Source organism: Anopheles funestus, chromosome 2RL (assembly GCF_943734845.2).
Source record: "Anopheles funestus chromosome 2RL, idAnoFuneDA-416_04, whole genome shotgun sequence".
Classification (NCBI taxonomy): Eukaryota; Metazoa; Arthropoda; class Insecta; order Diptera; family Culicidae; genus Anopheles; species Anopheles funestus.
The window spans coordinates 58804812-58830531 of NC_064598.1; the positions used below are offsets into that span (position 1 = coordinate 58804812).

The window sequence follows — 25720 nt, forward strand, 5'->3', positions numbered from 1 at the left end:
CACTTTCTGGGCTCATGATACAGATGATAGGCCTAGCAGATGCTAACGAGTTTTATTTGTTGCACAAAACTAGAGCAAACGTTCAATTCGTAAAGGCCATCAAAGCCACTCGTACAACTCCACTCGTACAGGACATAGGATCTTCCTGAAGTTACCACTTGAAGTCTTCCTGAGGTCACTCTCAGGAAGTAAATAATACGTAGGTTTTTAATCCACAACAACTACCAAAAAACACTTCACATAGAACGATTCGGATAGCGAATTTCTGATTATTCAAATGAAACACAGTTGCTTTTGTATTCATGATCTAGGTATATGTTTTGTTTGCCAATCTCATTTTTCTATATTCGTCAAGCTAGAACCATTATATAAATAACATTTTTGAATAAGCATAACCATATACAAATTATACAACGTTTAAAATAATCATCATCCGTTTTCAATAATACGTAACCATAATCAGTAAAGACATTACAAAATTAGCTATAGAGTAGTATGTATATCATCACAATGCTTTCCCCTTTACTACCACTAACAACACGTCGAAATAAGTCCTACACATTCATTGTAAGAATGCAATCAGTGTCGTCTAACTGTATTCCTGAAACCAAATATAACTAATATTCATCAGAAAATTATTTATATCCATAATCTACAACCAATTACATGAATAAATCGACTTTACAAAAAACATTGTATATTTTGTTCGATATGTTGTAGTTAAATAAATTGGATTCTATAATGTACGAAATAAACACGCTCACCAAGAATCTATGGTTTGAAAGTTCCGCATACGCTCATATACTTTCATGATGGTTTAAGTCGGAATAAATCTTTCCTAACGACACGTTGAAAGAATATTAAAAGTACTTTTATATTGCAGTGATTCTAATTATATAAGCACAAGCATGTAGCGCAAATGTTTAGCAAAATATACGTTAAAAATCATATCGAATTATGCACACACATTTGGTCGTGTCACTAGTTTTGTGTCAAACTAGTTGTCTATGGTAGTTGTTTTGAAAACTCTTAACACACCACTAGTCTAACATTAATATGTGATAACAATATATATTCCTCCACAGGAAATAGGCAAAAAGTTACGTAAAACACACACACACACATTTATACACATAGTGCTAGACATGTACCATTCTACTGTTTGATTTGATTTCTTTTCCAACTTTTTGAGTAGTTCACGTATAACGTTTAGCAGTGTTTAATGTTTCGCCTTTAATATGCATACGGCTACTAAAATAACGCTCTTTAAACAAATACAAAACACTCTATTCTTCACCACGCTTATCTATAAAACGTTGGATGTAAACATTAACTTGTTGTAAGTTTGGCTGTTGGTATCTTCCTTATATATCTAATTCATTGTTGCTTTTATTCGTTTTTGATATTTTGTTAGCTTTATATTGTTGATATATCATACGTTTTAATACAACATTTACACAAATATACTATGCTAGAATAAATTAATTTCTTTTACGTTTCTGCGTTTTCATTTGTTCATATGTATGTATATTAACGCAAAAAGGAACCAATTAAACTAATTGAACAATTTCGTTTTATCCTTAGTGCTTCGCCCTAAGAGGGAAAAATCAAATATTTCTCTATTTGATGTACCAGTATTATAGCCTTATTAAAACTTTCTTTAAAAAAATCTGTTCAAATAGTCATCAATCGAACTTAAAACATTCCAGTTCAGTCACGTATGCCGACATATTGTAACGCTATTTAGCTTTAATAAAAAATTTGTCAAAAGAATAATTGCGATTTGATTGATAATGATAGTCCTTTGTAGAAACGTGTTTTTACTCGATTGGAATGTTACAACCAACTCATTATTAAAACATGTAACATCAGATAAAAAACAAAATCTTTATAGATTATGCACCATTGACTGTTTCTCAAATATAGATGAGATGAAAATCAAAATCAAAATAATAGTCAATAAGCATGAGTATGCAATATGTGCATACAATATCATATAATATAAACACGCTATATTGGCTTTCATACTTTGACTTATGTGTAGTATTAAAGCAGCTACATTTACCGGAGTTGAACAGCCAAGTTTGCTCATATCTTTATTGCTATTAATCAGATTAATACAACTATTGTTACAGGTATTCATCAAAGAAAACGTTTTCAATGTAATTTTATTAGAATAAAATTTGTCTGTTTTGATTGTGTTGAAGTAATTTAGAAAAAATAGAGACCAACTGCGACAGTGATTTGCATGAATGAAAGAGTTCAAGCTTTTTAATACTTGGGTATGGTATGAATATGAATATGTAATGTATATATATATAAGCTACAGACAATTCGTTATTTCGTTGTTTTGTGAAATGCTTTGTTCGTATTACAACACACGTGCCTTAAGTCACATGCGTTTTTAATATATTATTCTAATGATTGAAAAAAATCTAACAAGCTCAACAAACGTTCTGCAAATATATACAACTGGCAAGCACCTTTTCAGTAACAAACAATATGAAAAACAAAAAAAAATACAATGTAACATCGAAAACACATAACACAGTTCGTACATACAATCTTTTTCATGAGGATATTTAAACAACCATTTAGAAATAGGTATGAAAATACAATATCCAATAGCGCCTACACAGTTACATCGATGATGCATTATCAAGTGTCCAAGCCATTTTGCAATAATCAATAATTAAATCTTAAAATAGTACACTTCGTCATCTTCTCACCCTCTCGCTTAAACTAGGCAGTCAAACTAAACAAACATTAATAATATATTACGCTTATATTTGTTCGCCATTGCCTCTGTTCTACCAAACCGTTACGCTGAGGATGAAATACAAGGTATGCAATCACTTGTAGTGAATTTATGCAATCTAGATGATTTGCAGATATTCAGAGTATTGTATGAAAATGGCAAAATGATACAGATAACAATGCGTACTTTTCGTGCATGACTGAGGATTGATTATCAATATGCTGAAATTTGCCAAAAGTTTACTTCTATATTTTGCTCACATTCCATGAGAGTCAAAGAACACAATGATGAAATCAACGAGATCTACCAGCAAATCGAGTTTTGGTTCCAGCTTCAATACAGGCTAAACTAATACGGATTTTTGAATGTGAATTAAACGCACGTTCCATCAATATGCACATCTTAAGAGGCTATTCACGCTCCTACAAAACCGTACACTTCTAGCACACGTATTTCAAAATCGCCAGAGGCGCAAAGCGGTGGGTTGTTGAATGTTTGGCAGCGATCGGTTTTGCCAAAGCGTATGTTTTCATCCATCCAGATAGCCTGTCCCTCGCTGTAAAGTAAACAGTAGTCCAATTTAAATGATTGCTGGTGTATATCATACGTTAATACACTTACCCGCCGCCAATAGTAATCATCTTTGAATCGGCAGCCATAAAAAGTTCTGATGCATGACCCAATCCTGTATCGCCCTCAATCCCCACCCAAGGATATTTAGCACGCTCGGGGTAAAGTGAAAAAAGAAACGTCTCTCCCGTTCCGAAGTAAGCCTGACGCTGCCCGCGGTCATCTTTTAAATTACGTTCAAACCATCGTGAGGAACAGTAAGCACCGAACACCTGGGATAGTAATAATTAAGCAACCATTATCCGATAACCATTAGATGGCTTTTCCCTTAATTTAACTATACTTACTTCGTTGTTACACGTCTTAATCATTAGCAGCGTTGGTTCGTGCTGTTCCACCCGAACGTAAAACGTTGTCAAAGAACACCCGTGTTCTTCAGTAGTGTATAATAGCTCGGGCTGATACATTGTTATTCTTACTGGCAACCAAGACCAGAGCGTAAACAGCTATCGAATGCAGAATATATAATGTTAGAGCTCTTCTTCATTATGCACTTACATTTATTTGGTTTTACTGTAGTTTTATGCGTATATAGCATCCCAAACAATCAGCCAACATTATTTATTGGCAAACACATGATACGAATCACTCAACAAGCATGCAGCGAAATAAAACGATATGGGAATCAAAAAGAAACAAAACAGTGCAAGTTTTACAAACAAATATTAGTAGCAGATGTCTTATTAGCCAAAAATTTGAAAACTCATTATTTTAAATACACATATGCATTATATGTGATTTCAAAGCTTTGTTGACAAAAATGTTGAAATTTTAATAAATAAAACTATAATTTCCAAGTCATCATAATGCAAAAAAAATCATATGAGACACAATATAATAAGAATTTGCTTGATGTTACCTCCAAGCATTTAAACAAATAACAAATCAAATTATTACGTTCTTAAAGCATTTCAGCAGTCTACATCTGAAAACAATACATAACACTATTTCTATCTGATTAAGACACGCTTAGGCCTGATGTCTTTGACTTACTGCGTCCTGATCACAAATTTTGCTTTTTATTGCTTGAATTGGAAACACTCCCATAGACAACACTCGTACGTCAGGAGAATGAGCTCCCTTACGATTGAAAAATATGTAAATTACAAGTAATTCATTCAATGGATGAAACCCAGAAAATGTTATTTTATTCATAACCCCGGCATAGAGCAAAATTTCGAATGGTTAATGTTATGTTAAAGAAATCCCGTATCGTAAAAATGCATGTTCAAACATTATTTTCCACATCGGCAGTAATGCAGGCACCAATCGAATCCATAAATGCAGCGTGAATAAAAACAGAATAAAATTGTAATTCAATTGTATATGGCAGTAAAGAGTTTAGCTTTATATAATGAAATTCTTATACCAAAGATTACATTGCAGGGGTTAAGTTACGAATGATGTGCCAATAAATTGTTATAAATGTATTGAAAGTAAATTTATTGTATTGCTATTTTAGGAAGCATCGGAAAATGGATAATAGACAACGTGTTTTAAAATAAATCCTTTGTATACATTGATATCATTGTTTACTTGGTTTGATGAAAAAATAAAACTTGTCTGTTTTAATCATGCACTAGAGCCCCCAAGGTAAGTTTAATGTTCACCAAAAAGACAATAATGCTGGGTTGAAGAAGGATTTTATAACTTATTTCGAAAATAGCACATGGGTTTGACATGAGTATTACGTTTTAGGACGACAACCACACAAGATGTAATATTGCATCCATCCACATTTTGTACAACAGTAAACCAAGAAACATTAACATTCAAATGTAAAAATATTCTTTTCATACCATTGCCCGACAGGTATCTAAACCATCTCGATATTTCTGTGCTTTTCGATTATATGCCAAATCAAAGATGACACGAGACGCAAACGTTTAATGCATATTGTCCCATCCCAAAAGCATATCACCGGGTAAGATCATTAAAAACAGAGAAAAGAAAAGATATTTCAATGTTCACAGTTCAGGTAGCAGCGAATTCAGAACTAAGTATTATTGCTCGCGTAATAACGTTCAAACAGATCCTAACCGTTAATAGCAAACATTCGTCCACGTATGGTCACAATAAAAAGTAATCGAATAAATTTGCCAATTCGTTTAAATTTAACTGCACTTTACAGTGCAATACGACCAGCCAGGTCGTCAGTCGTGAATAGGAAAACCAGCACATTTGAAGTTGAGTTGCGTTAGTCATCGATATGTTGTTGTGCACCAAAATGTTTGTTTGTTTTCGTACAACTTTTTACCTTGCCTTAACAAAACTGAACAAAACTGACTGTTTTTACTGTCGCGGTTATGATAATTATCAAAACACAATCTACACTTACCTCCCGAATTGTTAAGGTGTGAGACATCATTTGTACGTTGATTTGGGATTGACTCGTTGGTAAATTATCGCTAGAACGTGATCTTACCATTTGCTTCGGTCCGCTTAGCACTGACTTACTTTTTAGTAGCATTTCAGTCTTCAAAAAAACCCTAGATATGTACGTAGAACTGCAAATATAAACCATTAAATAGTACATACATGGAAACGAGACAACAGAATGTTCATGTGTTATCTTACCTAAGCGCTCTTATACTAAAAGCCGTCCGTAGTAGCTTCGCTGGCGAGACTGGTATGTTTTTACAGAACTTTGGAAGGGCATTATCGATGTCATTTTTTATCGCATCCGCGTCCCAATCAGAATTACTTGCGGTAACATGTTTGTGGAAAAGTATCAATATAGCCAACGATACACGGTAGAACACCTTGATACCCTCATGGAAGAAGCAATCCATCACCCGTACCAGATGCGGAAAAGGTAATCCACCTAGTATCCACCAGCACCAATCCATGAAGATTGATTCCGGCTTCTGTCCGTTGCACATTGTGGATAGATAATTAACAGCTGATTTCTACAATAGACAAAAATCAAACTGCTATAGTATACGAATCTTGTTAAAAACCAATCATGTACCTACCGCATGTTTTTTGGCAATTTGCATCACAGTCTTCCAGGTGACTTCGTAAAGTAACTTCGTTTGTGTAATAAAAACCTTCTCCTTAGGAGCCACAAGGCTCGCCATACAGTGATAGCATTCTTCCTCTAAAATATAACGAAATACAGAAAACAATGTTAACTTTTCACAAACTTATAAGAATGATGATTTTGCCCCAAACGTTATAGTGTAAAAATTATTACCAAACTGCATATACGTAATTATCAATTTATATCACACAGAACCTATCTTTCGTGCTTAATAGTAACATATTGTCATATATAGCTTAGGTTAAAGCGTTCCTACTCATTTTTGTATCGATTTCTTTAATATTTGTATCTTATATTCGATCATTTGAACAGCCGATTGCAAGCTATCGTGTTGGAAACGAGTGTTGTTGATATTTGGAATACATTTTATCAATCGGTCGGTCACTAACCAAATAATTTATGAGCCATGCCACCAACTAATTGTAGCATGATTGAACCATACCAAATAATCAATTGCACCTTTATCTCAAATATGCAAGATTGAGGGAAGTATTGAAAGCTTGGGTACGTTTTAACATGCAATAACAAATCTGTGCTATCGACGTTCAAATTACGGTACTTTATCGATGGAACGAGAGGATTATCGGCATACAGTGATTTTATCGATTGAATTATGATCAACATTAACAAGAACAGGATTTACTTTTATAGCATTTATTTCAGACATTCAAGGTCCACCATTCGAAAATACCAAAATATATTCTTATGAAGAACAAATATATCTCACTTTGATCTCAAGCTCAAACAATGAACAATGAAAAGATGAAAACAATTAAAAACAATCCCAATTTTGACTAAAACTACATTTTGTTGTCTAATATCTTTAGCATAAGCCGACAAACTGTTTTATGCAATATTAATAGTTGTTTTCAGTCTTCGTGTTTTAAGACGTGTATGATACGTTTACTTTCTTAAAAAGTAATAGCGCATGTCCGTCAATTTGGAAAACTAGCTACTTATTGCCAATAGAAATACGAAATACAGAAAGAATTCACTTTTAGTTACATGATCCTTAGATATCCCTATATAGCTTTTGATAGATATTGTCCGTAAATGTTGTTTTTTCATTCTACTTAATTGTATAATTCTGCTAGTTTAGTTTTCATTCAGCTCAGTAGTTCGGATTTATTATAATTATGTTTTCCTTTGAATCCGATACTCAATGCTAGTAATTGTTCATTGCATTAAAAACCGCGCACAAATAAATTGTTGTCTTATCTCCAAAAAATGTAATATATTAATTTGTTTTAGCATTCAGTGTCTTCAAATACTACTTCATTTCATGATCCGTTTGAAACAATAATGCTCAGGTTATGGTGCTAAATCCCAATAGCAAATCTTTATGACATGACGTTAACTGAACTGAATATTCATAAGACGTGTGTCAAACAAAATGACTGCTAGTAATGTAGCATCATTTGGTATCGGGTGGTTAGTGTCGTGAGATAATTGGATACTCACGACGGAGCTAATATTATATTACATATTGTTACATTAAACAAGGTTTGAATATAACATACTTTTTGGAAATTTTATTAGCTAAGTAAGTCATAAACATAAAGTATACCTTTTTGATTTTTCGATTACATTATGTTAAAAATAGGACTTTTCATATCATAAAAATTATTTGTCATGCTAGTTCCAAACTAGCAGAAAAATATGTATACTCAAACAGATTTGGCAACTTCGAAATGTACCGCGTTCAATGGTTCATTGAACAGGGGATGAAGTTTCATTTCATATATGTAATTCGGTCCCATATTTACCTAATATGGAATGAAATATTTAAGAGCACTTACCGGACATAAAGTGTAACAAAATGGAAGTAATAGGGTAGAGCGTAGGACTGTAGGTGATATCTGGACAGGCATAACCAAGCACACTGACTACGCGATCAGCCACCGCTCGACCTTTCCGCGTTAGGTGATAGGGCAGACAGTGCGTTGAATCAACAAACGGTGGGAGCATTATAGGTTTCTCGGGCAGTTCGGTTGTACCAAAAACCTATCAAACGACAGAATTATAAATATTAGTTTAAGATAACGGATTTAATTACCCGTCGTGGCGAAGGTTGTCCCGGTCAATATAGTGAAAATGTGCTGTATTACGCACCTGATTCACCATATCCCAATAGAACCCTTCCAGCATCGTTTTGCCAACGTGATGTTGAGCACATAGCGCAGGCCATAACTGCGAACGAATCGGCGAATTGGTGGGCCATGAATTTTCTCTTAACACTATCTTCGCCTCTCGCTTTTTCCCCTGTTGTATGAGCGACTGTACATCTTGGAACGACTTCAAGTTCGGTTTTTTTCCTAAAAATAATAAAAAAGATGATCAATATTTGTGAATATTATTAGTTTGATTGAAGTTAAGTAGCTAAAGTAAATTTTAAGAAGGAAGTATACACATACTTCGGTTCAACACGGAGCTTGAACAGGGTTTTTTTATGTAAAAAAAAGAATGGCCTGGCTGTATTGTAGACTTCAGCTTTATGCGTTAAACAAACAATATGTTAGTTCATAACAATTGTTTCATAACATACTTTGTATTTTCAACAAGAGTGTCATGCTGCCGGTGCGAATATATAGCAGAAATATATAGCACATTTTCTTTTTTCAACTACTTTTGTTCAAGCTTCCTTGTATATAATAATGAATTAATAAATCTAATCTATTACAAAGGTATACGATTCAGAGTCCTTCATACTAAATCTAAACAAAGTGATTGTAGCAAACTGATGCCCACAAACTGCCGTACACATTAAAAACATTATTAAAACACTTTTTAAATGACACACAAAATCCTACCTTTCGCTGTCAATAGATGTATGTTGAAACACGTACATTTGGTAAGTTTGGAGGATTGCAAATATTGAAGCTCTAAATACAAATCGCATTCTGGATCAATGTACACTGAGGCTCGTTTGCTTAGATTTTCCAAAGATAGGCCTTCCGGTGTTTTTGCAACCATTCTGACAAAATAACACTTTCACTACTGTCTATTGATCCGTCGATTTTCTTATTATTGGGATCGAAGCTTTAGTTTGTTTCCCTTATCAAAAGGATATCAGAGTACATAACAATTAACCGACCACTTCCAACATGCTTTATTTCATTACTCTAAGAGTCACGTCGATAATTGAATGCCTCAGGTTTATGCCGCCGATCAATTAAGCACAAGTGGATCAGCAAATGGTGAAACTCAGGAAAAGTACGTCACTTCACATCACAGCACTATTGAAAATAATTGCAAACGATTAATTTACCACCGTTTTTTAACTTTTGCCCACTAACTAATTATGAGATGTTTAACATTAAGTATATTATACTAAATTATCACAAACATGGAAATCTTTTTTCCGCAATAAAATGGCCCGTTTCTCCTCTATCACTACGGTATTGGCACAATAAAACATCAATCCTTCCGAAGTGAAGAACAATCGGAGGACGGCACTAAGAAGCGCTTCCGAGCTGTAGTATTACGATTGCGCGGCACGGTTAGACTGTTAAACAGATTCAGCGATCTCGTTTGTCGTATGGAAACGTTCGAATGAAACGACAGTGTTGGTGTTGACGGCGTTTACTGTTTACACATTGCATGTGTCGGTATAGTAGCTGCTTGTGTTCTGATTGATAAGCTCGCACATTGATGGTTGTGAGGAATATTACATCGGTCGGCTGCTTCTTGCTGTTAACAGTTCATATGGCTGCGCTTATAGTGGTGAGTTCTCTACACATGCAATAGCTAGGCGATGGTGTTGATGTTTACAATATTTTCGAATACACCTCGAACCTTATTATTAGCACCTTTTGATCATCCTTGTAGTAAGTTTGAACATAAACAAAACTCAAACTTTATATTCGTCGGATTAAGTGTTATCGTAGCTTCTAAACGATAAGACCTTTCGTTTAATAATCGCGGTTTTAATCCACCTTATTGGTCTATTAATATGCATCTAACATTCAAAACACATACTTTACAATCGTTTGATTAATAAACGGCTCATCCCAAGATCGTGATCAATTAAATGATGCTCATTATAATTCGTTCTACCACGTGAAGCAATTAGAAACAAACTAATATTCTATTGAATGTTTACGTGCTGCAAAAAATACAAACTGGCTCAATTGCGCATTGTAACAGCCTTTTCCAAAAAATTCGATCAGCATTATAAATTTAATTTTAAAATTTGCATTCTATATCCATCTCTTTGTTTCATTATTCCTCTCTTTGGTTCATACTTAAGTAAATTTTAACTAGCAATATGGCCTGATCGTTCTTCACAAATGAAAAGAAAAGATTTTAATTTCTCACATGAAATTCAAGGCCACATTCATGCTTATCAATAATCTATAAATCATAATATGTCAAAACAATTGCCAAAAACAAACGCATGTTATTTTTAATCACGTAACAAAATTTACCATAATGTTCAATGGTGCTTTTCAATTTCATTACATTACTTTTATGCAGCAGTCTCTGTACAATGAATTACAAATGTTTCTTATTTCAAATCAGCATCAGGAGCTAAAACGATCGAAATATTACTAGATTCACAGTTACTATGCAGAACAGACGTATCATTAATTTTGTGTAAGTTGAATCGTAATAATTTTTTGCTATTTATTCTATAACTTCATTTATAAAACTAAATTATTCTTCATTACAACGAGCAAACGAAGGCTTTGTGGTGTACCTATTATAACGCACGTCTTCCTATAGTTAATCATTTCCCCAATCAATTCTAGTCCGATGTAAAACGATACTTTCTGTTTCATTTACTGTGTGCGGTATCGTTTTTTTTCTTCTCGCAAATCATGCTGGTTTAACAAAAAAAGGGTGCATTTTATGTTACAAAGTTTTCACCTGTTTTTTTCTCTTTTCAATACAAAAACCGTTTGATCACATGCTCACATGTCACAACATGTTTTGCAATGCATCGAAATGCAATACAAAAACGTGCGACATTGCATTGCACTGATCAGTAGCCGACGACAAGTGGCGCTTATTACGATTGCAGTAGCATGTCCAACCAACGATGACTCAAATGTAATCTGATAATCTTGAAAAATAAGCAAAATTGGCTATTGTGCAAGGTAAAAACCCGGCTTACTGTCACAATTCAATTGTATGTTCTATACATAAGGTTTGTCGTATCCGTATTATGTGTTACCATCATTTATGCCAGCTACACATATTATTGCAATAAATAAAGCTTAGTTACCGAACTGTAACTACACAAATCATATGACATAATGCAATCAGTTTTCCTATGTTATCACTATTACACCCAGAATAGTTGGCTCTATTTATGTTTCAAAATAATTTCAAAATTCGCCCAACAAATTGTCTGTTTCACACACAACATATCATTGCAAGCAACGGATGAGATCATTCAGCTGAACCGTGATTGGACGCAACAGTTTTCTTCCGTTAATCGATCGCCACCATGCATCTTCTTAATAGTCGCTGTGCACTTGTTGCATTACTCATGGTTAAAAATGAAGCATTTAAATTGAAACACTTATAAGCTCGTCAATTTCTTTACACTTTGCGATTGAGCCGCACGTATACATCACATCTTAAGTAAAGTAAATAAAATCTCACAAACACTACGCTGTTTCGTTCGTGATTTGTTACGGGGCTTGTAGTCAGATGTGTAAGAACGATTCTTAGCAGCATCCATGTAAATACAGAAATAAACCAATGAGATGATCTTTTTTATCACCACCACTATTGCGATCACTAAATCAGCTACGCTAAAAACACACTTTAAGTGATAATAAAAAAGAAACAGAGAAACTGTGTGCGACGGACGGCGGCATGGAGACGACGGAAAAGGCGAATCAGTGCTATAAATAATTTTGTTCAATCGCGGTTTGCACAAAAGCGCCACCTCAGATAAACACAACAGTTAAGCCAACCTAACATCCAATCATTAATAGGATGCTGACTGTTTAAACGTTGTATAACTACGTTTCTATTTTTTCAAGTCGTATAGGATTTCTTTGGTAGTTCCACGCACGGATAGTTTTATCGTATATATTTTACATTTTACATCACACACAATTTAAGACACGCTTTTAAACTTGTATAAAACTAAATACAAATGCGCTCATTCTTTTCATACGCTCAAAAATATTTAAAAATTTTCGCATATACACAACAGTTTAATCGATCACTGATTCACTTTTTATTACAAGATCGGTAAAACATGTCAATTCAACACTATCGCTCAGTGATTTGCAATATACGCGTTCCGCAGTCCAAACCAACTTCACAGGATCATCGCTCTATGACGAATTGCAGTTTCAATCGAACGAACCGTCCGCCTGTGTGTCGTTCTGATACGGTGTAACGTTGCGTTGTTAAGTAAGCGACATTCTTCCACTAACACAAGATCCACTAACGCTTCGTGCGTAGATGCATTCGCTGTAAACAGTACCTACGAAAGGTTTCTTGTGTCAGCCCAGCTGTATCAAACTAAGATGATAATCAACTTACCTCAAACATACCGACGGTAGTATAGTGAATCGAGCCTAGGGGCTATACTTATCTTGTACAAACAGTTTTCTCGCAGCAATCGTACATTATCACAGACAGAGCGACATTTTCCCTACTTCTTCTAGCCCTTGAGCTAGAAGCATCTAGTGTATGAGGGCAAACCTGAACTACAATGCGTTCAAAACTGTCATACGTAAGTGCAAGGTGCGTTTTTATAATTTAACCTACGATGATACAGACTCTTTATATGAAATATTAATTACGTATCATTAAAAAGTACATTATTTGTTTCATCCCATAACAATATTCTATGGTGTATTATCAATAACATTTTTTTTTCACCATGTATTCTGTATTACCTTGTTGCGACACCTATCGTTGTCGCTAAGAACTGATATTGGGATACATAAGTGTACAATTATCGGTAAATGTAGGAAGTCCGATTCACCTAAGTATCGAAACCAAGACGGGTGTAAACAACGACTTGAATGACTTATTATCTTGCGAAACAAACAACACCGATAACTGCATTCAAGCGTGGATACACCATTTTTTCGTTTGACGACCTGAAGCCGAACGACGCTATGTAATAATATCGCTTTATGTGCACAGTTATACTATCTTAAGGTGTCGTTTTTTTTGTCTCTGTAGAATGATGTAATACGTGTTGCATAAAACATTTAAAAGTATTACTTGTTTGCGCTTTACCCAAAAAAATACTGTTCCTAAGTTATACATTTTAAAGATAAGTTTTTACATCCTTCAATGTACCAATGCAGTATATATTTATTGAGACATAAGGTCGGTATATTAACTTTCGATTCAATTTCACTTTAAATGATACACCCAATACTAACATTGACACAACAGATATTCGCTCAACAGATTCCGCGTTGTGCAAAACTCGTTATTAACATGATTTTAAAAATCCACTTGACCAAACAATTTAAGCTTGTTCCGTAAAAGTTTTTTACTAAAAAAAACAATGCTCTATTCCACTTATGGAACAAATTCAATCATAACAGAACGCACTCCCACGGCAGATGGTTTGGTCACGGTTTTATTCCGACTCTAATAACTTTTCTCATCATCGTAAATTTACCGTACACATTTGCAACGTCTACGCCTCGGGGAAGTTCGCAATGAATGTCTCTGTGTTCTTTGTTTGTGTTTTTTTTACTACTCTAATTGAGTTATCGTACCCATTTTTACGTACCCGCGTGCACCCTTCCTTATCACTTGCCCAGACCTTTGACTTTCGTCTACCAGAGTACATTTCTTTCCTCGTACGTCTGGTCTGGTGCTATATGTTTACCGGCTTTCGAGCATCAACCAACCATCCTCTATATCTCCTCTAGGTGCCTGTACTTTCAGCAGTGTGTGTACCAACGCACCACCGCAAGATACGTTTAGCTGCGCTAAATGTCGCTCCGATGCACGCAAGTCTCATATATGCTTCACGCGTACATTCTGCTCACCAATACTACATTTCTACGCCCACGAGCATGTGTGTCAGTCACGTGGCTACAATCAGCTGATACCATCAACAACACACCCAACAGATCTCGCTTAACCATCACAAAACTCTATCTCATTCCCACACGCGCACTGTCTGATACGTGATCTAACCCCAAACTATTACTTGAATTTACCATAACGATTCCCTTTCTTTTTATGTACAACATTTTATGAATGAATGTCTAGTTAAGTACAAGAATTGCATTTTTATTTTCCTATTTGTACCATAGTTTTGGTGACCACCATTTCTATTCCATTTGAAATAAAATTACTATTAATTTCTGAAAATATTATCTCTGATGCGCAGAATGAGCACTACCGCTTAGCTACATTCCACAAGCTTGATGTACAGTAAATGTGAAATAAATACTTCCCATAAACGCATCATTAGCTGCACATAAGCGATCTTCTCTGTTTGTCCAGAGCCATCTGTTAGAAACATCATGTAGCATTTGTGAAACTTACAAAAGCTCCATAGAACACGGATTTGAATGCTGATGGAACAATGTATAGAAGACCCGTTTGTAAATATGTATATACAAAACGATCATCGACGCAGATCGAACATTTGCCTTTCTTACATGAGTCATTGGATTTGCCGTTTAGGAAGGCTCGCTTTAATAATGTTGGTTATGTTTTATCATTTGTTTCTGACGCAATAAAACATTGGATCATTAATTGAATGCCAAATTAGGTTGTGAAAACACACATTTTCATCCAACCACAATTAAAACAAAATTAATCTTTTGTGCGGCATTGTATATTTGATAACGGCAACAAGTCGACAGTTGTGTGATTACGAGGCTGTCACGTAACGTGAGAAATACATCAGACTGAGAATGATTAACGACACATGACACCTGAACCAGCAGGTTTCATAAGATTTACAGGTTCGAACAAGTGGATAGATCGATGGATATTGCTACAAATTTACTTACCAGGCGGTGTATCGGTTAGCACCGAAATGTTTGCGGTATCGACATGCGGTGCAAATGCTTCGTAGATGTCAGATTCTTCCTCGATTCCACTCAGCTGTTCGGTTCCGATAGCATTCACTGGCATGATGAAGGGTTAATCGTATGTCACTTCTACAATGCTGCTCACCAGGTTCACGCTGCCACTAACTCTCGAGATCCTGCACAGTTACGGTTTGTAGTATGATTCACACATAAAAAAAATCACACCGCTTAGTGTTCACCGGTCACCGGCTTTGTGAAACTGAGCATCTAATTTTTTCTCAGCAGAACCTCATTCGTATCATAAACAGCATAGGCACACTTCATAACAACTACTGTTGTTCCAGTCCTCAAGGTAGACTCACGTACGCGACCCTGTATGCGTAGTACAGGTTCGCGCCTCTTGCTGGCAATCTGCCTATCTGTCGGCTATCTTTACCGTATCGGACCGCAGTTGTTGAAGCTCAATGATAATAAAGCAAGAAGGCTCTACGCGTTCGCCCTGTGCCTCACGATAACGTTCGATTTTATGACGCACCAATACACTACCGTGGACTAACCGTTTTGATTCTCAGGATCTTCCTATTCAGTTGCCTCCGTTCCGTTCGATTCACTTGTCTCGTTTCGAAGCACTATGGCATGAAGGCTGGACTTTGTTTTAATGTTATGCAGTTAGTCCTTAATTTTATATGATATGAAAAATATACTGTTCATTTAATACAATCTCTCACTTGAGTTACGTTAAGCGGAAAATTCTGCTTCAGACTATTATTTAATTTGAGAGATTTTTTTCCAAAAATATAGAAAGGGTCATTTACTGTTGATTATGAATGCTTTTAACCTGACTAGAAAATTTAACTGTACCTTGCACTGCTGACTGTTTATATCTAAATGAGATGTTATGTTGCTCACTATTTCACAAATCAATGCTTGTCCGGTTGCAAATGCATTCTCTTTATGGGGACACTAGTACCCCTGGTCGGACGCGAAATGCATGCATCTCGTTGAAAGGGATTTCCGATAGTTTATGTGAGATCTTCGAACAGCATCGTGAACCTGTCGATGGAAAGTAAAAAAAAAAGAAACACATTTATTACGACTTTCGCAAAGGCATAGGCATTAGTTAAATGTTAAATAAATACAAATCATTTCAACTTTCTATCACTAACTATCTTGAATTGTATACTATTTTCCCATAACCTTTTGTTGGTCCAAAAGTTGGCCGACAGTAAATGATACTATATGCCAGTATGCAATTTAAATTTCAGCTAATTATTCCTTTATTACGTAAGTAACAAACGTAACTAAAAACATTAACATTAAACATTTTCATCATTATTATAAAAAAAGATTACAAATACATTACTAAGCTTTATTTCAGTCATATCGCCCATTCCGTAGTAATGAAATTCGAAAAGGGAATCCCAATATCAACGGGAAAGTGCCGATGACAGTAGAATGAGTCATTTTTCAATCAAATCGACGTCACAGTTGCCACCGCATAGACGGGTAGGAGGCATGCTATCTGAGGGATGTACCTAAAATGGTGCTATCATTATAATTGCTAACATTTCTGACATTCTACTGGCCAGCATGTACCTGTTCAATCCCGTACACACCACGATATGTGCAATGTTAAATTCATGAATTACTTCACCCGATCCCCAACAGTCACATCTTTATGGTTTTTTTTTCTAAATATCTATTCAGCGTCCACAAGCGTCCGCGCATCCTTTTGGCTCACCTAGTCGATTCCATCTTTGATTTAGCAATAAAAAATCAATCACAAATCAATATCACACCACTACATGCCAGCTACAAAAGGATCGGACGTGCCGTTCAAAGCTCTGAACATCATATTTGAGCTGATATCCATTTGAGACACATAAATAGTGGCGCTCCGTACATATGCGTGTGAATTGAAAAATCCAGGCTAATGATAGTTGTCATTGCAGTTGATACCATTTAGAGGGATGCAACCTTAACCAGCTTATGTTGAAGCCCTACGATTCGAACACGACAGTGAACAGCATTCGGGTCTACCTCCAATGCCAATCAATCAACAGAGCTTTAGCAGATAATTCATGGAGCTAATTATAATGTATATTAGTTACCAATCTATACACACACATAAGTTAGTGGAGAGTTTGTAAAACACAGCCAGTAAAATTAGCATTTTATTATGTTTTTTTTTTTTGGAACCAGAAAACTAAAATCCTTGGTAACCGATTTGTTGTAGAACGCTGTCTGTGTACGTCAATATTGAGTCTGGTGGTCAGTGTTATAAGACAACTGCACTGTTCGACAATAAAAGCTGTTTTTGTGTTGTAGGTGGATTTTTGTTTTTTGATAACTGAAATATAGACAAATATTTTGAGTTTGTTATTTGGATGTTAACAGGAGGTAAGCTTTCTGATTAATACAAAAATGCCCTTATGTGATCAAGAACATCATAATGATGTTTAAGACATTCTACATTTAAGTTTTAAAATTCAGTCACCTCACCACGATTGCAAGAAAAAAAATTTATTTAAAAATTTAATTTATTTTACATAAACATTATATAACATAAACGTGCATTCATATCAATACGGCCAGGCAGTTCTATCTGAATAAAAAAAAGTCTTCTTGAAGAGTTATTTGAAGATTTTTCTAGGGCAAATATTTTTTTAATGTCATTTTAATGTTTTAAGGCAAACATCTTGGCTAGTCTAAAATATTAATTCATTTATTAATATTTAAAATTTGTTTTATCTTTTCCGATCCGAGATCACATTAAATAATACAATGTTTGATTCATTAAATTATCTTCTTGTAATAATTGGCCTCAGTACCATAACCGCCACCGTGTATAAGAACTCCAGGGAAATCAGGTAATTGTTTTAATCAAGGTAATTAAAAAAAATAAAAAAACTCTGTGTAAAATACCTCTGAGTATTAAGAAATGTTTTATGAGAAGAAAAATTCAAATTAGAAAGAGTAGGTAGAACACATTCATTGCTGATAGTGGATTTATTACCTGATTGCACGTTTATGTATATTATTTTCTCGAGGGCATTACATCTAACTTTTTTCGCGACAACCGTCGATTACCTTTTGTAGCCCTATAGCCATCATGCGAATAAACAAACGCAGTTGCCTAAAGCACACCTTAGCAGTATGTGTATGTTTTTTTAACCGAAAACTTTTGCTACACTTGGCTTGGTGGTGTTGGCAATGTCATAGGATAAAACCAATGGTTATAAATAAAACATTAAACGCATTACTGCCGTATAGAGCACCGAAACCAACGAAAGCTAAGAAGCTACTAATACTACGAATATTTGCACAAATATGTTGACGTATCTCTGGCTAAAGTAATGGTAAAAGATTTGTAAAAAAATATTTGGAAGGAAAGAATTTTAAGATTTTAATACATAATTATTGAAAAATAGTATAATTAGATAAAAATATGCAAAACACGATGGTCATTTGTAAAAAAATATAATAATATGAAATTTAAGAACATTTATCAGCCGTCCTCAGCTATGAACATAAGTATATAAACCTATAAAATAGCACTTTAACATTAGCAAATCGGTCAATGACTCCCCGGTAGAGCATTAGAGTAAGGGAAAAGAAAAGAAAAAGGTAAAAAGTTACCTTCTCTAAGCATTTTGCTAGGCTCTGTGAGTGCGACATGATTAATCGATAAAAACACACACCAAAGAATCGGTAACAACACGCAAGTTTTCCACTCTGTCCAGTGGCGGCTGCGTGCAGGCCCGAGCCATTGACGACAATGGTGACGCCATCGCGGCCAATCGCTGCCTGAAACGACATCATGCCACATGAAGAAACCGGATCATAATACAACTAATGTTACTCTCTGCTACCGCGGTGTATCGATTTTGCTTGTTGAGCACCTTGTGGAGCACCCAGCCTGCTTAACCCAAAACTTCCGTGGCTACGCACGCACAGTCAACGCAATTTCGCAAATGATCATCATCTAGTTCTCATAATGGAATCAATTAGTAGAATACAGAAGAATGCCAACGGATGGTGAAATTCTTAATTTTTTGCATGTATCATTGTTGCATCTCTTAAGATTCATTAAACTAAATATAGGTAAAGTTATATTACCACCAATTAAACATTAGAACACACTATTTGTTAGAGTTTTTTTCTATCTGTATGCCTGCTGATTACTAAACTTCTAACGAATCTCCAAATCATTTAGTTTGCAAGATAAAAATTTAATGAAAGATTCGTTTTTCTTACCTTCCACAAAGAACCGTTTAAACTTCCTTTATTGTTTAGAATAGATCGAAGAAAGGTTGATTTTTTGTTGATATACCGGCTGCAGCTCAGAAGAAGGAACTGTATACGAATGTTCTGCTGCTTCGTTCGGATGCGGTCGATTCGTTGTATCCTCACCGGGGATGGCAATCGCCTTCATGCAGGAGGAGACGGGGTGGGACGTTCTTGGTCAGCAGTTTACCGGAAGCTTATTAATGAGTTGCCGTAGCAATTTGTTTGCAACAAATTACCGCAATCAGTGAGTCAAGCAGCTTTTGCTATGCGGTTTGTCATATATGAAATTATCGCTTTTAAATACCACCGAGTACTAGAAGCTTTTTATGTGGCAGGGCACTTGGGTCGTTTTCTCAGATGTGCCCGTTGTCGCACCAAATTTGGTCAATTCTTCACTCGTGTTATGATACTATTGCAAACACTCACATGCAAACACTTTTGTGTACTGCAGTTCACTGTTTCGCCTAGCACTTTCGCAGCAAAGACCACTCAGTTGAGAATTTGCCTGTCGTATTTCATTTTATTGGATGGGAAAATTTCGCAATGCGTTTCTTTATCACCAAACAACGCTCAACACTTCACCATACAAAACAATTGATGATAAACACGCATTGCACAACTTCGAAACAGAACAAACCGCGATAGAGCAGCACTGGAATAGCAAAAGAGATTAGCATAAAAAATGCACTGATTAATGGCAGAACGCCCACTTCCCGCTAGCAAATCAAGTAAACCGATACGAACGACAAATTCTGCGACGAAGCCAATTTCTATGCCAACCGGGATCAACAAAACTCTTGTGTGACAAGCTAACCGATGGCGCTGCAGTCGAAGGGAAAAATTTTCGCTTCAGCAGTTTCCGTTTTTCTTTTCTTCAATGTTGTTTACGAAATCTTTTTTAACTGTTTCATTTCGTGGAAAGGTGGCTTTTTCCTTTTTTTAACACACATTTATTTCGCCTCCTGCAAGCGATGGTACACCACGGCACATTACCCAACGAAGCACAATATAAATTTCCGAAGAAACCGAAGAAAGTAAATCACTTGGCAAGTGTTCACCTTTATTGAGGAATTCTGTTTCCTTTCTGGTTGACTATGGTCCCCCAACAGTGGTCTGCAGTCTGCAGTGGTTAGAATTCTGCAACTGCGATATTCTGTGCGATAAGCCGAAAACACGAGCGCAAGGATTTTGCCGAACCACTAGTATATTATCTTTCTGCGTTTGATACACACGGGAGAATAAGTTGATCGTACATTTGCCTATTGCGAGTCACTGCAAAAGCACCGAGACTGACCCTAAGTTTAGTATGAAAACGAAGAAGTTTGTACATAAATCTTGCGCACTCGGACGTTTTTTTCTATCGTTTTTAATGTTGCACACACACAGCTGCACTTGGGTTGCTGTCAAACATATGTGTCAAACTCCTTGTTGACAGAGTGAACAGTGGTTATCTTCAAGGTTATAATTATCTCTTTTATAGAGGTTGCAGAGAATTTTAATTTTAGTCAAATTTTATAAAAATGCGTATTTGCTATTGATAATATAACCATCATGCACATGAATGAAATTTTCCAAACTTCCACTAATTGACTTTTCAATATAATGCATAAAACAACACCAGAGCTTGATATTGAACACTAGTTAGCATGCTACTGGTTACTGTTAAACAGCGATCAAGCATCAAAACACTGTTACAACCATTTTTAAACTTTATTTAAATTCATGCTGCTGAAAAAACCGTTGTTCGGTTAATTGTGTTGTTGAAATTGTCTGTTTCAACGCAAGCAATTACATTTATAAAATTTCGCCAGGGTTAACCAGCGAGGGAACGTTAGGCAGAAAGGTAAAAAAGAAGGCAAGGCTATGCTTCGGACATCGTTCATCAGATAATTACTAGCGATTGTTATTAGTTTGGCGTCATATTTGTTTTAATTGTCATTATAATTGCACGATAATTACAATAAGTCTATTGGCTTATTTGTGTAATTAATAAAGAAGAGAGACTTCAATTGGAATGGTTTTCATCAGTTACTGGAATTTAAAGATATATTAGTTTGAATAACCTGAGAGATGTGTATCTGAAAAATTTACTTTTTTACCATCAACTTATGCGTTTTAAAACACTGCTAGCCTTATGGCCATATCAACTTTTTGAAATTAAATTGCACATATCATTGTTTTTTCTATTAAGCGAATGCGTTAATCCGTTCAACTTTACCGTTTTGATCGATTTACGTGACGCCCGATGTTGTGTTCCCACCAGTTTAATCGTTCTCGCAAACCGTTGTTTAAGCGAACTCTTCGGTTGTACTAGCTGCATGCACAGTGCTGGATCTCCAGAAAAGTCTAGAGCCGATGTCAAATGCAATTGTGGCTCCTGTTCCACACTGAACCGAACATCCACGTTCGTAAAGGACGTATCGAAGGATAGCCGGCCCGTCATGCTTATGCCAGTACTGTAATTAAAAAAAAACTTATTAACGTACTCCCTAAAGAAAGTCGTGTCTAACTTACTTTTGTTCTACTTTGGACTGCGCGTTACGGCCCCACAGGCTCATAGTCACCTGTCCATTTAGATCAATCGATATAGCACCAGTCGAGCTGAGGGTTAACGTAACACCGTTATGGGAAGCAAATCGTTCTTCGCTGTCCTGCAACAATGTGATGGCCTGGTAAGCCGGTGTCGGTTCCGATGCTGTACCGCTCCAAACATGGCCCATCAATTCACCCTTTCCGCTGAAAAATTCCAATGGCCTCATTGCCACACCTTGTATCAACAGCTCCATTCCTGCCGTCGTATCTTCCTCTTCCTCACCGTCTTTGGTATCTTCATCATTGCTACTGACAAACGATGACATGCCGCCGGCGTAAAGTCCTAGCGTAAATAAACTTGTTCTTTCATTGTCTACGTCTAGCGTTAAATCAACGATACCCCGTTTCAAAACTCCTCCGCTCATCTCTTGCAAACTCGTAAGAGAAGCATTAAACGACGGCACTGACGAAAATTTACGGCTCAAAGCCGTGGACAATCCTCTTGGAGCTAGCACGTGGTAGTTATTCAGTACTGGGTCACTCTCGATAATGGTCTTCAGCATCATTGCAAATTCGGTACATTGTTCTGCGAGCATCCGCAACTTCTGTAGCAAATATTGTTTCACCTCGTACGTTTTATCAGTGGACTTTAAAAACTGTAACAAATGCGATAGTTCGTCATAATCTGGTTTCAAATCCAGCAAAATATCTAACGCCAATGTACGTGCACTGGAATCGTAACGTTTTGACACCTGAAAGAAAATATCCTCAAATTTCGCCCTGTACTCGTCGTTCCACAGATAGACCGAGAATGATCGTAGAGCTTTCATTGCCGCCACGCTAACAGATTTCGTTGATTCCTGTGCGAGCTTTAGTAGACTATCCACCGTTTTGGGACATTTAAGATTTTGGAACCCACGTATATACTTTAACTTACACCTCTCATTTGAACATTCGTCGAGCTTTTCTTGTAACAATACGGCCACCTTCTTTACCACCTCTGTTTCATAAGAGTTTCCTTCCAGTTGAGCATATCGGCGAGTAACGGCTGCCAGACTTTGGATAAGAGTGTCGTAAAATTTCACATTTTTATGTTCAGTTTGGGCCATTTGCAATAGATCTTCAACGATTTCTTTTTGTGGGCGCGTGCCAACGGCTAGTGCTTGCAGGTAGCGTTCTCCAAGGAACATCTGTTCGTCCTCAGAACCGTGCAGAAATTCAGATTTGGCCGCCTCATGTGAGGCTACCGTTTGTACCGCTCCGAAAAGATCCAACAGTTGGCCTTTAATTTCGTTCGATGATTTAGCCTTAAGCATACGCAACAAATCCTCTTTCCTGGCATGGCGCGCTACCTGCACTAGATCAATCATCGCTGTGGCAGATGCTTCTTTACCCACATTAGCGTTGGAGAGCGATTTTTTGTAATGTTTAAACACGCTGATGACGCTATCGCAATTGTTGTCCTTGCATGGCATCACAAATTCTTGTGTCAATAGTGTTTCTCGTTCCAAAGCCAACTGTTTAACGATACCTTCTACGCTTGATCCTTCCACTGTTGTCGTTTTCTGGGCGCTGCCTTGCACATTCAGCTGCATGACGGACTCGTAGTACGCTCCAAATTGATCGTGCGCATTAAGCAAATACTTTACGTAGTCCTGGCTCGTCACTTTTTGTAGTGCTCCTTCGGTGGAGACAGTAAAATCCGTGCTTCGTGATGTTTTTAAACTACTTCGCAAAGCATATTCAGGTCTTTCCATCCGTTTGGCATCATAATGACAGTTTCCCTTTGATTTGTGATACCGTGTGGATGAGTGCGAGATGTACTTTGCCTCACATTGTCCCGACGGATCATCTTCCGTGTATACTCCATCCAACAGTTGATATTGGAACAGTGCACCTATTCCCTTCTTCAGATTTCTTACCGGAACCGCGTCTGAAGGTGTAAAGTATAGCTCTCTGATGTAGCCCAAATTCCACCACGCATAGAACGGAGATTCAATGCCTACCATCACTCCAGTGCTCTCATCAGGAATGCTAACAAGTTTAGGATTTTGAATCTGTAATAAAATATGTTTTACGTTATTCATGTGCAAATTAAACGGCTTAAAAATCGCAATCATACCTGTATTTTCAAAAGCTTCGTCTCATCGTTTCCCCATACTGATGCTACAACGACGGTAGCCAGCGTCCGGTAGCCAAATGCAACGGTCGCATTTTTAGCATTTCCTACTTGTACAACGTTAGAAAAAGCAAACGTTTGCTCCGTGCCAACGTGAAATGCATCACCGAAAGCTACAACGAATGAAAAAAAAAATTAACAATATGGAGAATATGATAAACTGTTCCAGAAATAGGTAGTTTTTTTTTATCAAATTGCATGAACATCATTTTCATGTCAGAAAATGCTTCAGCCGTATTTACCTGGCGCCACGTATATAAAGTCTGCAATGAATGAGATTTGAAAAAAAAGATTAATGCACAATAATCTGATTTGTTTACACAACATTAAACAGCAGAACATGACAAGACTAGCACTATCAGCTGATCGCGGGACACGTCATGATGATGACTTGGTTCGGGATAAATTTTCATTTTTCCCTGTATGCTTAATTCAATCTTTTCTCTTTCATTTTTATTCTACTAGACTTTAAACCTTTCTTTGCTTCCTACTTTATCATTATTGTCGCTATGCTCAATTGTTCCTCTGTTTAGTGATGCTTCACGCTAGCTCTTGTCGTATTTCGACAAGTTAAGCACATCGATATGCACAATTATTTCTTCTATGCTTGCTCCCTGTCTTCGTCTCTAATCATCTCTGTACCGCTTCTGTTGCTGTTTCCATTCATGCTTCAAGTTCAAGGCAAAAGGTTATCTTATCAGGCTTCTTTCGTTGCATTCATCACATAACAGTACAACACGGTTGCTTGGTAACGTCGAGGCTGCTGCACTTACCGAAGGTAGATAACAGAACAGATACAAACATACACAACTTCATCTTCGTGGTCATTCAACTCTTTCGTAGCGGACCAAACAACACTACAAGGTATCGTATCACGATCACTGATAGAAACGATCTGAACCACTTAACTGTTGGTAACTACAATGTGACACAACGAAACAGATTCAACACGAAAAACTCATCTTCGTTGGTTTCGTTCTCACACTGATACGCGGATTAATTTAAACCGTTGCAGCCGTACACAACTGAACCCGCATCACGTATGAACAAGGTTGGTCAATGGGCCGCATTCTTCCTCGAAAATGAAAGATCGTACAATCTGACATTTGCTGTTTGGACTAGTGATGGGTAAATCCGACAAAAAAACGGAATCGCTTCCGAATGACTCCATAAATTTTGGAAGCGGCTCCGGAAGGTAGGTGCAGTACTCCAAATTCGGAACCATCCGGAATCGTCCGGAACCGTCCGGAGCCGTCCGGAGCCGCCTAGTCGGCAGCCGGAGCCGTCGGAATCGTCGAAGCCGT

The 25720-nt window shown here is 36.5% G+C and overlaps 2 protein-coding genes across 10 annotated transcripts; both read right to left on the bottom strand.

Moving 5' to 3' along the window:
• Window positions 1-292: 292 nt before the first annotated feature.
• On the bottom strand, window positions 293-20993 carry LOC125764610 (GTPase-activating protein skywalker). Of its 9 annotated transcripts, none has more exons than XM_049429008.1 (12): window positions 20764-20993; window positions 19673-20357; window positions 15395-16468; window positions 8544-8746; window positions 8231-8435; window positions 6364-6488; window positions 5966-6297; window positions 5727-5895; window positions 4382-4468; window positions 3676-3834; window positions 3380-3600; window positions 293-3314 (listed from the first exon to the last, which is right to left on the bottom strand). In XM_049429008.1, exons 3-12 carry the CDS (start codon window positions 15516-15518, stop codon window positions 3173-3175), a joined length of 1767 nt encoding a protein of 588 aa, XP_049284965.1. In that variant the 5' UTR covers window positions 15519-16468; window positions 19673-20357; window positions 20764-20993; the 3' UTR covers window positions 293-3172. The 9 variants fall into 9 exon arrangements, with proteins under 9 accessions (XP_049284965.1, XP_049284966.1, XP_049284969.1 ...); XM_049429009.1 differs by having other exon boundaries at window positions 20699-20993; XM_049429012.1 differs by lacking the exon at window positions 20764-20993 and adding an exon at window positions 20654-20668.
• A 612-nt stretch (window positions 20994-21605) lies between these two features.
• Window positions 21606-25486, bottom strand: LOC125764607 (microsomal triacylglycerol transfer protein). Its single transcript, XM_049428991.1, has 5 exons — window positions 25190-25486; window positions 24659-24679; window positions 24360-24529; window positions 22220-24294; window positions 21606-22161 (listed from the first exon to the last, which is right to left on the bottom strand). The coding sequence occupies exons 1-5, from the start codon at window positions 25242-25244 to the stop codon at window positions 21849-21851; spliced, it is 2634 nt and encodes an 877-aa protein (XP_049284948.1). The 5' UTR covers window positions 25245-25486; the 3' UTR covers window positions 21606-21848.
• Window positions 25487-25720: the final 234 nt, after the last annotated feature.

Bases quoted from the DNA above. Each gene is read 5' to 3' on its own strand.
- LOC125764610 (XM_049429007.1), bottom strand. From the start codon at position 9,404: ATGGTTGCAAAAACACCGGAAGGCCTATCTTTGGAAAATCTAAGCAAA. The intron at 8,747-9,241 runs GTAGGATTTTGT...TATTATTTTTAG, and splicing joins ACATCTATTGACAGCGAAAG to GAAAAAAACCGAACTTGAAG. The intron at 3,835-4,381 runs GTAAGTCAAAGA...TGCATTCGATAG, and splicing joins AAATTTGTGATCAGGACGCA to CTGTTTACGCTCTGGTCTTG.
- LOC125764607 (XM_049428991.1), bottom strand. From the start codon at position 25,244: ATGACCACGAAGATGAAGTTGTGTATGTTTGTATCTGTTCTGTTATCT. The intron at 24,680-25,189 runs GTAAGTGCAGCA...CATTCATTGCAG, and splicing joins TGTTCTGTTATCTACCTTCG to ACTTTATATACGTGGCGCCA. The intron at 24,295-24,359 runs GTATGATTGCGA...ATTTTATTACAG, and splicing joins CGAAGCTTTTGAAAATACAG to ATTCAAAATCCTAAACTTGT.